This window comes from Hypomesus nipponensis, chromosome 4 (assembly GCF_054491055.1).
Source record: "Hypomesus nipponensis isolate SF chromosome 4, ASM5449105v1, whole genome shotgun sequence".
Taxonomy (NCBI): domain Eukaryota; kingdom Metazoa; phylum Chordata; class Actinopteri; order Osmeriformes; family Osmeridae; genus Hypomesus; species Hypomesus nipponensis.
Window position 1 is genome coordinate 11,697,096 of NC_140364.1, and position 15,405 is coordinate 11,712,500.

Consider the following 15,405-nt stretch of genomic DNA (forward strand, 5'->3'; position numbering starts at 1 on the left):
CTACCTACAAAGCAGAAACCACAAACTCATTTAGTTATACTACAGCAAGAGCTTTCTGTTTATTGGTCTATAATATAGTTAATTGTACAGTCATCAAGAGGGACATCCTTTGGTGCCATGGTTACCATGGCTACCACAGGAAGCAGAAGAACTAAAACAGAACAGACACCTGGAGAATAATTGGTTGTTGCATAAAAACAATCACAAGGAATCAATAATAAAAAAGAAAAAGAAATAATAAACAACAAATATTCCATAATTTAATAGCTTTAACCTCATAACTATGGGTTAATGGGTTTTGCATAAAACAAAAAAATGAACAAAGCTTAAGAGACGGAAAGATTCAGGTGCACCGGTCTGGATGAACATGTTTGTAGGCACTGGTTAGTGAGGAGTGGGAGAAGGCCGAGATGGACCTGATATTCCATCCACCTGACAAGGATTGGCAAGTTTATGGGGTTGGAATCAGACCCTGGATCTGTGGCTAGGGGTGACCTCTAACTGCAAGCAGAAAGACAATTGAGGATGAGATGAATGGTGGCAAGATTATCTATTTAGGCTGACCTACAGGCATTAGGGACATAGAGATCTCCCCCTTCTGGACAAGCAGGATACTACACCCATTGGAGAAAGGGGGGGGGGGAAGGCTCCCCTTATTGATAATGCAGAAATAATTCAGCAAGAACATCCGTGGGGAGCTTTGTGGAGTTCTAATCCAATGGCGCCCTCTCCTGGTAGATACAGGCAACACCATTTAAAGTCACAGCTTAGAAAGTAAGGTTTGGGCCACTGATAACCATGCATAACATGGATACAGGCTATAGGGAGAGGACAAAGCATACAGTATTGAGCATACACAGAGCAAGTTAGGCAGGTTAAGAGATGAGGGATGAGAGAGGTTAGGAGATATTGGCGACTTGACTGTCCGAAGATAGACAGCTCCAAGTCTTCAGTCCACGTGTGCAAGTCGTTTTTCTTTTCTTCTTCTTCTTCCTCATCCAGCTGTAGCGCTTACACGGGATGACGAACAAAGCCCCTGGAAGCAGACCCGAGGTCAGTTCCACACGTCCTCTTCTCCTGGTAATGACGCGGCTGGAGAGAAGGCTGGTCTGACCCCCGTCCAGCAGGGGGCCCCCCGGCTCACAGGTCCGCGGGGTTGACGATGGTGAAGTCCGAGTCTTTGCTGTGGGTGCTGCCCTCGTCCGGGCTGGAGGAGCCCGACGTGGCGCTCAGCAGGGGATCCTGGAACGCCCCGGCCCCTTCCGGCTCCGGCCGGACCAGGTCCCGTCTGATGGGCGGGGTGCGCTCCGCCCCTCCCTCGGAGGTCTGGAGGTCCTGGGAGACCAGGATGTAGTCGTCCCAGTTCTTCCCCTCCGAGCCCACGGATGACGCCACCTGGTATAGGACACACCTGGTCGTCAATCAGAGGGCTAGCTAGGTCATCAGAGGAAAAAGCAGCCAGTTAGCCGGTAAACAGACAGCGGAAAAGGCAAGTCTGAATCAAGCAGCCGGGTTTGTAGGAAGCGCTCAGTCTGCAGGTGAGTGGCAGACGTGTACCTGTGTGTCTGGTGGAGTGGAGGAAGTCTCCTCCTCCTCCTCCTCCTCCCTCTCTTCCGTGCTCACTCTCCCCTCGCCGTCCAAGTCCTGGCCTTTGCCGTGGTCGTCGTGGCGGCGCCCGGCGGCGTGCTGGGCGGCGGCGGCGGCAGCGGCGGCAGTGTAGTGGTCGTCAGCGATGCTGATCTCCTCGTTCTCCTCCGCCTCCAGCTGGCTCTGGTTGAACCGCAGCGCCCCCTTCAGGATGTCTTTGATCTGACACACAGGAAGAAATAGAGATGGTTATACAAACGCGGACACGCGGACACGCGCACACACACACACACACCCACGCTGCTGTACCTGTTTGAGGCCAGCCAGTGCCACCAACACCTCGTCCTCCTTCTCCAGGTGCTCCTGCAGGATGACCTCCTGGATCTTCCCTGTGGAGAGATGCACCGTCACAGAGTCAGGCACACAACCAGCTAGCCAGCCAGGCAGACAACCAGCTAGCCAGCCAGGCACACAACCAGCTAGCCAGCCAGGCAGACAACCAGCTAGCCACCCAGGCAGACAACCAGCTAGCCACCCAGGCAGACAACCAGCTAGCCAACCAGGCAGACAACCAGCTACCCAGGCAGGCACACAACCAGCTAGCCAACCAGGCAGACAACCAGCTACCCAGCCAGGCAGACAACCAGCTAGCTAACCAGGCCGACAACCAGCTACCCAGCCAGGCAGACAACCAGCTAGCCAACCAGGCAGACAACCAGCTACCCAGCCAGGCACACAACCAGCTAGCCAACCAGGCACACAACCAGCTAGCCAACCAGGCAGACAACCAGCTAGCCAGCCAGGCAGACAACCAGCTAGCCAGCCAGGCACACAACCAGCCAGACAACCAGTCACCCAGTCAGGCAGACAACCAGCCAGTCAGGCAGACAGCCAGACACCCTTCCAGGCAGCCACTCAGCTTGGCAGTCAGTCAGCTAACCACATAGTGATCCCACGCACAAACAGTTATAAAACCCAAGCGTGCTCCTACTGATTGTGTGTGGGTGTAAACTGACCGATGTGTGTATTCATGGTCTTGGCACAGTACTTGCTCATGGCCTCCAGGTCGTTGATCTGGCCCTGCAGGAAGGAGACCTGCCCCTCCAGCTCCTCCTCCTGAGAAGCACACAGCAGGCAGGGTGAGATGGGGAAGGAGGGGAGAGGGGGGCGAGAGACATAGTGAGAGAGGGGAGAGGCAGGGTGACATGGGGAGGGAGGGGAGAGGGGGGCGAGAGACATAGAGAGAGGGGAGAGGCGGGGTGATATGGGGAGGGAGGGGAGAGGGGGACGAGAGACATAGCAAGAGAGGGGAGAGGCAGGTGTGATGGGGAAGGAGGGGAGAAGGGGGCGAGAGACATAGTGAGAGAAGGGAGAGGCAGGGTGAGATGGGGAAGGAGGGGAGAGGGGGGCAAGAGGCATAGCGAGAGAGGAGAGGTGTTCTGTACCTCCTTCCTGCCCATCGTCCTGCTGTGAGAGCGCGAGCGGGTGATGTTGAAGAAGGAGTCCTTCTTGGTGGCCGAGAGGGGCGGGGACGAGGTACTGACGTCACTTCCCCTGGAGGGAGGAAGGGGCGGGGACGCTGTGGCATGACCACGCCCCCCGGAGAGGCTCTCGATACTGGGGGAGGAGCTAACCGTTCGGGAGGCGTGGCCTGGGATGGAAAGGGAGATTGAGACACAGATTTTCAGGTCAGAGGCAGTCTAAGGAGGATGTGGTGCTCAGGGAAGTAGAATGACAGCATTGTTTACATCTTGAACATAACTGGGGCTATAGAGAAGATGGATTGTGTTACAGTTGACAAACAAATCCACTCCCTTCTCAGGTCAGGTCTTCAATTTTAGAACTGATTCACTTGTTGTAACTTCAGTCATTCATTTATACCATAGAGAATGTAAAACCAATATACACATAGCACAGAAGCACAAGACAATCCGAACAATTTGACAAACACAAGAACAGAAGCAATTATTTTCAGTCTGAATTTCAGTTCAGTTGTTAAAACAACTTACTGTTTTGGCAAACTGAACTGCAAGTCATTCTAACTGGCTCTGCTGGTTTGCAATGAATGATACAATCATGCAACAACACAAAAAACACTCACAAACTCACACACAGACACACAAGCAGTGTGGCAGAAGTTACCTTGTGAGTCAGAGAATATCTGGGCAGGGAGAGAGACTTGAGAGAGTCCGTCTGAAACTACATCTAACAGACAGGAGAGTAAGGCGAGCAATGATCTAACTGCTCATGGCCACACACACACACACACACACACACACACTCAAGATCACACACACACACTCACAACCGTACTCAGTCCAAATACATCCCCCTCACACACACGTGCAAACATCCAGTGGTTAAAAGTGGTTTACATGTGGATGCTCGCAAGCGCATGCACTCAAATGTTAACACATACCCAGAATGCTGCTAATAACTATGATAGGGTCATTTTGGTTTCTACTAATGTTGCAGCCAGTGTGTGTGTGTGTGTGTGTGTGTGTGTGTGTGTGTGTGTGTGTCTGTACTGCATGTGCTTCCATGCTCACCTTTGCTCAGGTGTACAGGCATGCTCTCTGACTTGAGCAGGCGGTAGTGCTGAGACTGGGGGTGAGGGGGGGCCTGCTGGAGGGGCTCGGCCGAGGGGCGGGCCGGCGCCACGGAAACGGGGCTGGGGGCAGAGAGCACCTCACTGTTGATTGGAGAGATGCCGCTGGAAGCGCCAGCCATGGCGGGAGCAATGAGCTTCCTGCCGAAGCTCAGCAGACTACTGGAGACCTTGTTAGACACCTTGTTGATGTTCAGAGGAGCCGGCTTAGCTGTGGAACTGCAGGGGGGGAGAGGAGGTCAGGTCAATGAGGCCAATGGGAAATCTTCAGGAGTGGTTGGTATGAAATGTACTATTATACTGTGTGTGTGTGGGTGTTAGCGTGTGTGTGTGTGTGTTTACCAGGACTTGTTCACTAGATCGGCTCCTCTGGTCTTATAGTAGTCCAAGTTCTGCTGGAACTGGTAGTTGACAGGTCTTGGGTTGTTCTACAGGAGAAGACCAGCACACGCTGGTGAATAATAATGTGTGTGTGTGTGACATCTGATGTGTGAGTAAACACCCCCCCCCCCCCACACACACACACACACACCCCCAGGTGTGGTAGTGATGGGGACGAGTCCTGACAAGGTGGCCCCTGCCAAAGGCAGTGATGTCACTCCAGATCAGACCCACCCATCCCCCCCCCCACCCGCCTGAGACAGGAGCATCCCTGAACCGTTCACATGGGTCACATCCCACACGGGGTCACATCCCATACGGGGTCACATCCCACACGGGGTCACATCCCACACGGGGCCACAGGGAGGAACACGCCCACACACACACACACACACACACACACACACACTCTTCAGAGATGACAGCTCACTTCAGACGAAAACAACACTGTTGGGTCAGATCACATACGATGCCATCAATCACACATGTTCTCTCTTCCTCAAAGGTTAACCCCAGAACAGTGTGCGGGTGTGTGAGCGAACATGTGCGCGTGCAGTACCTTGGGGTCTCTGAGGAACAGAGCCTTGTGCAGCAGGGAGTGGATGTCTCCTATGGGCGGGTAGTGCATGAGCAGACCCAGACAGGTCTGGAAGTTACTGGCAATCACTGAGAGAGAGAGAGAGAGAGAGAGAGATAGAGAGAGAGACAGAGAGAGAGAGAGACAGAGACAGAGAGAGAGAGAGAGAGAGAGAGAGACAGAGACAGATAGAGAGAGAGAGAGAGAGAGAGGCAGAGACACAGAGACAGAGAGAGAGACAGATAGAGATAGAGAGAGGCAGAGACAGGAAAACACTGTAAGCAGGTGTGCTGCCATTGGCTGGCCGGCCGTGACGGCTGGGTAGATGGGTCAGTAAGGCGGGGTCGAGAGTCCCGTGACAGAGCAGAGGGGTCTTACACGCATCCCGGATGTACAGGAGCATGGCCACGAACACGTAGTCCACCAGGTCCAGGGTGATGCTGTCTGCAAACAGGGCGTCCCACACCACCAGCAGGTCCTGCAGGGAGAACTCCCGGCCAAACAGCAGACGCACCCACCGGCTGGTACACACACACACAGACAAGTTACACACCAAGTTAAGTACATGCGTATCCCTGGACTTTAGGCTGGATTTTATGAACACACACACACACACACACACCTCCCATGCCACTGTGCTCCCAGTCCCACACCCGCACGCAGCCCCACTCACATGCCGTAGATCTGCGGCGCTATCTCCAGACGGTTCAGGTGCATGTGCAGCTCCACGTCGTGCTTCTTCACCAGCTGGTCCTGGATGCGGTTCACTTTGGTCACTATGGCGACAGAGGGGCCCGCGTCCTGCGGCCGGGCGAAGGGCATGCTGGTCAGCATCTCCTCTTTCCCCTGCGGCCACAACCACAGGAACACGCAGACTTTAAAAAAGGCCCCCTTTGGGTTGAGGGTTTGGGTTGGTTTAGGCGCAGTTCTATGGGTGTGTGTCTGAAAAGGGGGGCAAATGTGGAGCCTGGGGCACTATTTTCCTGAGAAAAGAGCTGTAGAAATATAGTTTGATTGGGAGGCAGTTTGAAAAGTTCTGTGAGGTGGATAAAAACACCCATCAGGGAGAGGACAGACCTTTCGGACCTCCCTCTCAAAGCTGGAGAACCAGGGTTCTGCCGTCTCCATGAGCTGCGAGAACATGGCGCTGTGGGGGCGAGACACACACACACACACAGTGAGTCACGGAACGGCACACTCTGACTGGTGTTCAGTGTTACTTGTGGCGCTCACTCACTAGGCGTCGTGTTCGTGGTACACAGGATCCAGCAGAGACTTCATCTCCTCACTGTGAAACCAAGAGAGACGGTTGGAAAACACTGTTACATGTATTATGTAGGGGACAAGGGCTCAGTGAAGGAAGTGAGAGTCCACAAGCAGGAAGTGACCTTGGGTGCGCAGTCTCGCTGGCGTGCTGAAATGCCTGGTGGTCGCAGTGCAGGACGAACACAATGGGAGCCAGCAACTCGTGCATTCCCTGGAGGGAGAGAAGAGAGGGATGGAGGGACAGACCGTGGGGAAGAAAGAGGAGTCCAAGAGAGAAGCAAAAAGAAAAGAGAGAGACATAGGAGACGAGTGAAATATGTTTCAGAGTGGTCCGGGGTTTTAACCGTGATGTACGAGGTCTGGGATGAACATTGGCGGGGTATAATTTGACATTATTACCCATCATTACCAACTGCCTGGCCACGTGTCACTTCCTGTTAAGAGCACTGTTCATTGGCTCCTATTGTGTCAGTAATGGATCTAATGCTCCATGTGCAGCTGTGCAGAGCTTGCAGTACCTGCTTATACAGCAACTGTTCGTTCTCTCTGGCGTAACAGAACAAGATGTCTGTCAGCTTGGTCCTCACATCTTCCCCGTGGAAGTAGTTAATCTCTGGGAACCTGAAGACAAAGGAGGGATGGATGGATGGACAGAAGGAGAAAGAGAGAGGGAGTCGCAAAGAGTCGAGACTGCGATGCGTTATGAGACTCGTCCACTGAGGAGACTCACGTTCTCATCACATCTTGGGTGATCATCCCCCTAAGCTCCTTGTCCTGGAAAAACTTGTTCCACAAACTCTGAGAAAGCGGGGAGAAGGTGAAGGATGAGAAACATCCGGTGAACCACATCAGTTAGCCAATGTGCGGGGATCTACCGCAGATTTCAGAAAGTGTGGGGGGGGGGCTCACTTGAATACCCCACCTCCATCCTTGGACCACTTACCCCCTCGTCCTGGGACAGAGGGTTGTTGACCACCAGGTCTTGCTGACCAGCAGCCTTGCGGGGGTTGGTTATGTGCTGAGGAGGGGGACACAGGCAGCAGTCAGTGACTGGGGATACACACTCTCACACACACACACACACACACACACACACCGTTTCTTTGATCTTCTCATACTGGGCCCGGAGCTCCTTGGTCTTATTGATCCACTGACTCTTGTCTTCTGGAAGAACGTCCAGGTACAACTGTCAAGACACAACCGCAGCCCGCTCAGAAACAGTGGCGATCCCAAACCCTGTTTAATCTAAACTCATACGCTGATCAACATGCTTGTTACCTTCCAGCACACGCTACGAAATCTGCTGCTCCGCAATTTGCCGTTGATGCCTGCCTGTCGAATCCTTGCCAGGTAGTTACTATTGAGAAACAAGTCTTCCCACTCTTTCCTTCAGAGAGAGAGAAAGGGACAGAGATAGAATCAGAGATTAAGGGTTTTCAAAGTATTTCTAATTACCAATCATGTACAGTATAATCTAATGTAGGCTTGTTGGTCAGTGATTAGATGTTTGTGACTCTGGTTGTGATGAACGTGTTCATGTCCAAACTACGTCCTCCTATCAGCTCGTACCTGTAGGAGAGGAATGTCGACTCCGACTCCGAGAACGAGCTGTCGGAACTTCCTACCAAACACACAAAGTCAAGAAGGTTTGACTGAGCCACGAGGAGACCATATCAACAGTGCCTTTGTTCTCGTTTCACATTTTGTCAACAACATCGGGGACGAGGGAAAGTCTCCTCCATCTGTTTCTATGGGCTCGCCTCTTCCCTATCCAGGAGAGGCAGAACGGAGGGAGAGCCACGACAGCAAAACATCTTCATCGCTAATAACTCTCATTTGGCCCACGGTGGGGAAAAAAATAAAAAAAATAAAGCTCCACTCTGAAACCTGTCAATCAAAATTAGTTCCAGAAGTGTATTACTCCTCTGAGACACTCAGGATGAATATTCATCAGCTCAACAACACGCACAGCCAACACCGCCCCCCATCCACATCCCCTTTCTGCAAGTACATGCAATCCCCCATCTGCCTGTAGGCATCATCAGGCACGTTCATGACTCACAATTATACAATCTGCTCCAATTCTCTCCTCAAACTTCCCTCCCTCAGTTCTCCTCTCCCTCCTTCCTGCTCACGGTCTTTGCCCCAGAGGGAAGCTACCTTTCTAATGGGTGTTGTTCACATGGGGGGCGGATGATTCCAGTTTAACCTGGTCATCCAGCTTGTCGGGCAGCGAGGAAGTGTTTCAGAAGCCTTAGTGCCAAATGGGGACTCACGGCTGCGGTTCCTGTTGAAGTTGTTCAGCGGGTCGAAGCCCGTCTCCTGGTCCTCCGTCTGGAGAGGGTGACGGGTTTCGAAGTTAGGGTGCTGCATGACCGCCAACCGGTGAGACCTGGTCCTAGAGGGAGGCAACAGAGGGGGGTCTGGCTGTCAAGGAAAGCCCTCAGCCTAAACTGAGACAGATTGTGGGTGTTGCAGCTTCTATAATGTGTAGGACTGAGTGGTTGTGGTTGAGGATTTACCAGTCACAATGTTGCGTTTTCGTAGAAAGCTTGGTATCTGAAAGAGGATAGGAGAAAAAGTTTTAACCTTGTGAGGAAGTAACATTACATGAAGAAAGGTGACATTTTTTGTCATTTTCTTCTGTGTTCTGAATTGTGACCACGAGACAAAACAAAATCAAAAAGGGGAACTCAACGCCTATAGTGCACACGCATGACTGAACCTACCCTGAACACCGTCACACGAAAAGATAACTTTGTTATTTGTTCAGTAAACCCAGTTTTTCCCCCCAATCTAGGTTAATCGACTCCTGCCTTTCTCGCGCTTAATCTGACTGGATTACTTACGTGTTTGGGGATGCAGGGTGGATGCAGAGGCGCATGCCTGCATCCTAGCACGCGTTCCCTGCGAATTATGTTTCTTCCCTTTATTAATTATGGAAATAACACAACAAAGGCAACTCTTAAACCTATTAACTAGACGCACAGAATGGCACGCGATAAATCAGCTAGGCAAGCTATCAAAATAGAAATAATTTTATATGCATAATATATTCGCCCGTTTGGCTCACCAACATCTGTTTCTCACAAAGACTAATGCATCCTTCTGTGTTTCCTCCCCTTGTCTTTCTCCTATTTCCTTTTAGAAGGAATTATCCCATTAAATAATCATAACTAATCTGCAACCGTAGCGAGTTAGAGATGCGTTGAAGAGGTAAATAATGTGACGTGTTCCCGTAATCTTTTCTGGTAAAGGGAAGACTGACAAGATTTCATCTGAATAATAAAACCTGCTCGCCAATTTCCCTTTGTGCATATTTCAATTCAATCTCTGGAGAGACAAACTGGAAATACAACCTCAGAGGTGGCACCGTTTCAAACTCCCCTGAAGTATAGACCATGACAAGATGGACAGTGAACAAACTAAGATCCTGAGTGTTGTCCCAGCGGCTCCTCTCAGGCTGGACTTCCTCATTTCACAAGGTACATGATGAACTTCGTTCTGCATCAACAACTCTCTCTGCAGTCTCAGAGAGAGAGAGAGACAGAGAGATGCAGTGAACAAGGCAGTTACTTCCCCATATCACTCACTCACTCACTCCCCGTTAAGACTATGCAGAGGAATGTTGTATGTGTGTGTGTGTGTGTGTGTGTGTGTGTGTGTGTGTGTGTGTGCTGCTCCAGGCTGTAGCCTGCACCCAGGCTGCCTGAAGGAAGCCTTCTCTTCCGCAGTGTTCATTACTTCTGTCCCAGACAGTAGCCTCCTGCTCCATAACACTAAACTTCAAAACATAATAATCAAGGCAAATTAACTACTGCATAATTTACCACAAATCACCTTCAATAATTCAACATATACATTTTTCATGAAATAATCAAATCAATACATCATGAAACGCATAAATAAATCAATAGGTAAATAGTGCTGCCTGTCTTGCTACCATATGCTCAGGTGGCAGACTTTATCCTGGGATTTACAGTGATAAACCCATAACTGGCACAGGACTTATTATGATGTTAGACTTGGTGCATCGATGTGTATTTACACTGGCATATCTGGGACCTGACACGAACAGGACCCAAGCAAACCCAGGGACTGTATGTCAAGTCAACATTAAATACAACTCACTAAGGACTACCCAAACAACTCACTTCCTCTTAGCATATTTAGCCTAGTCCCTATGCCACCAGTTTGCATTTGCATGAAGTTAAGAGTGCATGACAGTTTCTTATCTCACAGTAATGTTTCAGTTGGGCACAGGTGACAAATCTGATCTATATATGGCCATTGGATTATAACACATGCATGTTCTTCTAGGAAGGCTCAGAATCTGTTGAGATTCTTTGAGGATGTGAGAATGCTCTAGAACGGTGGATCAGTTGACAAGCTAGAGTGCACTCAGAGTTCCATCATTACTGCTGTGAAAAGCCATCCAGGAGACAGTGAATCTACAGACAGGCTGCACTGCATAGATAGAAATAGGCCTGTTCATCCATGCTGTATGAAAAAAAGAAAGAAAAAAACCAACAACACAGGCTTCAGGGTTACAACCATGTGACTGCAGGTTCTTGGGGTGGAAAGTGAATAGCTTTTTCATGGATTAAGCTATTTAACCTATTAAACTGTTTTCATGTGCCTTTGGACTTTCTATCAGAAGGAAAGACTGTGTAGGGTAAACTACCCTCCATTCTCAAATGAAAGACAAAAAGAGGATGATTTGCTCTCATTGCTCCTCAAAAAGACCAGGAAGAACTGATGAAGCCTTGTCTACATGCTTCCATTCAGTGAGGAGCATTTGATACCAGGCATTGGAGTAGCCAGGTATGAGGAAACTATGAGGCTGATAAGGGAAGCTAGGTGACAGAGATTAGTCAGCAAAATGTTGTTGGGGGGGGGGGGGAGAGAACCCCCATCCCAAGTTAAACAAACTCACATGCCTCGACTTCAGCACTAAATTACTGCCCTACAGCCTTAAGAGTCACATGATCTGAGCAACCAGACCAAATGGCTTCTGTTCAGACAGATCCTGGGTGATGAGCGACTGATTAAAAGCTGAACACGTGCAACTACGGAATGAGAAATTACTACTAGTAGTACTGCTTGAAATGTGGCCTACCTCGTACAAGTACAGAATGAGAAGATTACTAGTAACTGACAGTCAGTGACCTGAAGAGTGGTCAATGCACAGCCACATATTCACATGGCCTACTAAGCATAATGTGTGCATCTGAATGTGTGTGAATAGCCTATGAATAGTAAAGTACATTCAGGTGCACATACAGGCTGACAAAAACACACACAAAGTGTCTACTCTGTTCATATGCGTGACAGTAGATAGTCTTCTGGTGCATGTTTATAAACAGTTAACCAGTTTATGTCAAGTATAGGGCTATGAACACAACATATGGCAGGTTATGACGTGTGTTAATGGTCAACTAAGGACTCAGATACCCGGACTATGCTGTCAGCTAGATTTACTAAAAGTGTGTCTAAGGAAAAGAACGTATTGCATTGTGCTTGCATTCTTTGTGTCCAGTACCTAGACCATTTGATCAAAGGGTTAACTATGCAGCCAGTTCACTCACTGTACACGATTCTTATGTTGGGTTCGGATCATTAAGAATCAATGCAAACAGTATAATGCAACAGACAACTGACAGCCATCTTAAACCGCCTGACGTAGCAATTAAGTGTTGAGTTAATCAACTAGGCCTAGATAGTATGCGTACATAATGCATGTGGGTGTGTGCTAGCCAGGTAGGTTATGTTTAGGTAAGTTAGCGAGTTACGACGAGAGGTCCTGACAACTACTAATTTCATACTGCAGCACCGATGCCTTTAACCGTTCAACTTTCTCGAGGGGTTTAATGCACATTGTGTCAACTAAAAGAAACCTTCTTCAACCTCATGAGAACATTTTACAAACAAGTTGACTGTTGGTGGGGATACTTTGAATGTGAATGTTCGAGCCGCCAAACAATGGAATCGGAATAGACAAAGTAGCTAGCCACAGTAACATATCTTTGCTCTCCCAAGCAAGTCTGCGGATATGCTGCGTTTGGATGATATCCCATTTCAACCCACGATATTTTACACGTCGACAATATTTAGCTAAAATGACACTGTCAAAAACGAATCTGTCTAACTAACGTTAGCCAAATACAAAAAAAAACTCACAGCTAGTTAGCTAGCTGAGTTGTACCCGAACAACAATGCTTGGCTAACAACTGTAGCTCTAGCTAGGATATAAAGGCCTTGTCCGTTTTAGACTTCTGACAAGCATTAGCGGCAAATGTCCGAAATTAAGATATCATGCAAATCACAGGGGATATTAAAGAACAAGGAGTTTGACCATTCTGGCGTTTAGTAGTCTATCTACCTGATCATGCGGAACTCCCCATTCTTCTCGGTCAGTCCGTCTATCTACAGATTGTAAACACTCTCAAGTCAGGCGGAGGTACTAAGCCTGAGGCACAGCAGAAAGGACATGTGACCAATGAGGTAAATTGATGTGACGTCAGCAAACAAATCCATCTTATCAATCAAGACTCGACATATTTTATATCGTTCATTTAATATCGGTCAAATGTGAGGCACGTCTGTGTATATATCTCGTCGTTGAGGTATGCATGTAAGTATTGAACCAACGAACAGTACACTGATCAAATGTCATGATCATTTCCCATTGTCTGATTCTCAGCCTATTGTCACAGTTACTTGTTTGGTTTCACGAGATTACTACATTTTATGACTAGACTTTCTCCTGACTATCCAATGTTCTGAAGAGTCATCTGGGTGGGAATTACACTGGAGCAAATATGTTGATATGGCCTATGCTTGTTTGGGACGAGGGTCATCACGGTAAAACTTAAATGAGTCCCTTTATAGTAATGTGTGTGAAGGAGGGTGGGGTCATTAACTGGTATTAATGAATACAACTGAGGTACGGTGATGAGGGAGGGGGGACAAGAGTGAGAGGGGCAGTTTTGTGAAATAATAATAATCATCATTACCATTACCATTATCATCATGGGTGCTGCATTTTCAGGAACTCCATTATCATTATTATCGCTAATATTACTGATGATGAGGAATCTGAGGACTCTGATTGGCCCAGACAAAGGCATTGTCATGGAAACAGATGACAGAAAGCACTAAGCTTTATTGAATTACTCTGAAAGCCATTCTGAGGAAATGGGCCTTGAACATTTTACCATCTGAGGAAGAACAGTCATGTGCAACATCAGAAGATGTAAAGAGAGAGAGACAGGGATGGTGACCGACAGAGGAAAAAAAAAAGAGATGGAGAGAATGAGATAGGTATGAAATATTTTTGAGAAAGTACGGGAGATATGACAGTGACAGAAAGAGAGGAGAAAAGACACACACAAAAAAAAGACGGTCGGACAAAGTAGAAACCGTTACGCGAGAGATACACAGGTCTGTATTGAGAGACACATGAGGGTGAACCAGAGCTCCACTGGTGCATGGGCCAGGCCATCAACACAGATGGTCAGTGTCTCTCAGCCAGGAACAGGGATCCATTCACAAACTGATAAAACACGCAGTGGTCCAATGGAATGGCACCCGCTATAAGCACATGCCAACTGACACAGACATGACCCTGTCAGGGCAAACAGCTGACTGAAAGACAAAACAATATCATGCCAAAGAAAGACCTATCAGTGTGACATGAGGAGGTTTCAGTTCATCTATCATTTAATATTCCCACTCACTCAAAGCATATTGACAACGGCGCATGTTGACATCTGATCATGTTGACATTTCAGTACCAGCCAAGAAACCCCACTGGCACTCTCAGCTCTCCCTGTCTCTTATCCAGAACACTGTATTTAGTTTAATATTAGCTGTGTCTTAATATGGGTGTGTGATCAATTGGTTCAGGAACTGTATTATGAGATGTGTGCGTGAATCATCTAGTGTCCTCCTTTGAAGACTTTGAATAATAACAAAAGAGAAGATCAGGCATATATGAAGTTAACTGTATTAATGGGAGACTAATGGAAGTAATTTGATCACTAACCCATCAGACTTTATCGTCTCGAGAGAAGGGTTTAAATGAAAGAATTGAAATCAGTTTGTATCCCTTATTATTCTTTCCAATCAAAATGTATGAATATGTAAGAAATTGCCTTTGAAAATTATGATTTATTCCAAGGAGAGGGGCTTTATTAGAATATGCTAGAATAATTGAAGAGAGAAAATGTATAGTTGATTAAAGTATCCTCAGTTGAGCAACATTAAAGAATAACGATCATGATTTCACCTCATATCCATTTGTGGTTATTGGGTAAAAGTACCTCACAAAGGAAATTAATTTTTTGGAAAAGGTTTATCTGTGAATAATACACGTGAATTGAGCTGTAGACTAAGGATCAGTTTTTTGGTTTGATTTACTGTAAATAAGACAAATGAGAAGCACAGCAGGTGAATTGAACAGAATAAGTTAATTTAATGAGTGAACAAAAATATGCGTGCAACATACAACATGCATGCAAGTCCTGCTTTTAAAAACAATATTCCCTCAAATCAGCATCATCGACTAAAAGACACGACAGTATATGTAAATAATAACAATAATGCCAGTGGAATGTATCTTGTTGAGAAAAAAAAGTAAAATTTTAGACAGAATAGAATACTGTAGATGAAAGCTATGCAACACAGAATGTGTTGCATGTTTTGTGGAACAAAACAAAAATAGTCTGAGCTGGATACAGCGGAACTGGTTTGACACCATCAACGTGGACACAATGAACATCAAAAAACCGAAGTGGCAGTAACATACACTGTAATTCAAGGCATTTGCTGGCATAATGATGTCTCGAGCATCTCAAGTGCTTTCTCAAGTTCATGTCTATAACATGTTGATTTTTGTGACACTATACTTGTCAATGATTCACAACAAACTGGGAAAACCTATACAGTGTAAACACGCATCAGTTTTGAAGTTGTTTATCTCATT

The 15,405-nt window shown here is 47.6% G+C and overlaps 2 protein-coding genes across 6 annotated transcripts in view; both read right to left on the minus strand.

Moving 5' to 3' along the window:
- Positions 1-29: 29 nt before the first annotated feature.
- On the minus strand, positions 30-12,907 carry tbc1d5 (TBC1 domain family, member 5). 5 transcript variants are annotated; one of them, XM_084696573.1, is made up of 23 exons: positions 12,802-12,907; positions 8,942-8,978; positions 8,696-8,817; positions 7,989-8,040; positions 7,698-7,806; positions 7,516-7,605; positions 7,363-7,437; positions 7,150-7,217; positions 6,938-7,040; positions 6,542-6,630; positions 6,391-6,441; positions 6,231-6,300; positions 5,827-5,999; positions 5,532-5,674; positions 5,136-5,242; positions 4,538-4,623; positions 4,137-4,414; positions 3,730-3,792; positions 3,033-3,238; positions 2,604-2,703; positions 1,897-1,976; positions 1,558-1,809; positions 30-1,395 (listed from the first exon to the last, which is right to left on the minus strand). In XM_084696573.1, exons 3-23 carry the CDS (start codon positions 8,790-8,792, stop codon positions 1,141-1,143), a joined length of 2,547 nt encoding a protein of 848 aa, XP_084552699.1. In that variant the 5' UTR covers positions 8,793-8,817; positions 8,942-8,978; positions 12,802-12,907; the 3' UTR covers positions 30-1,140. The 5 variants fall into 5 exon arrangements, with proteins under 5 accessions (XP_084552699.1, XP_084552703.1, XP_084552700.1 ...); XM_084696578.1 differs by having other exon boundaries at positions 1,317-1,434; XM_084696577.1 differs by lacking the exon at positions 3,730-3,792.
- Positions 12,908-15,149: 2,242 nt separating this feature from the next.
- The window catches only part of satb1a (SATB homeobox 1a), an 8,438-nt gene continuing 8,182 nt past the window's right edge, over positions 15,150-15,405 (minus strand). Inside the window, exon 11 of the mRNA XM_084695437.1 lies at positions 15,150-15,405. This exon is cut by the window's right edge and continues 1,292 nt beyond it. The gene's annotated coding sequence lies outside the window, so the exon portion shown is untranslated.

Excerpts from the sequence above, each read along its gene's own strand:
- tbc1d5 (XM_084696573.1), bottom strand. The coding sequence starts at position 8,792 with ATGCAGCACCCTAACTTCGAAACCCGTCACCCTCTCCAGACGGAGGAC. Across the intron at positions 3,239-3,729 it reads GATATTCTCTGACTCACAAG|GCCACGCCTCCCGAACGGTT; the intron begins GTAACTTCTGCC and ends TTTCCATCCCAG. Across the intron at positions 1,977-2,603 it reads GACCATGAATACACACATCG|GGAAGATCCAGGAGGTCATC; the intron begins GTCAGTTTACAC and ends ATCTCTCCACAG.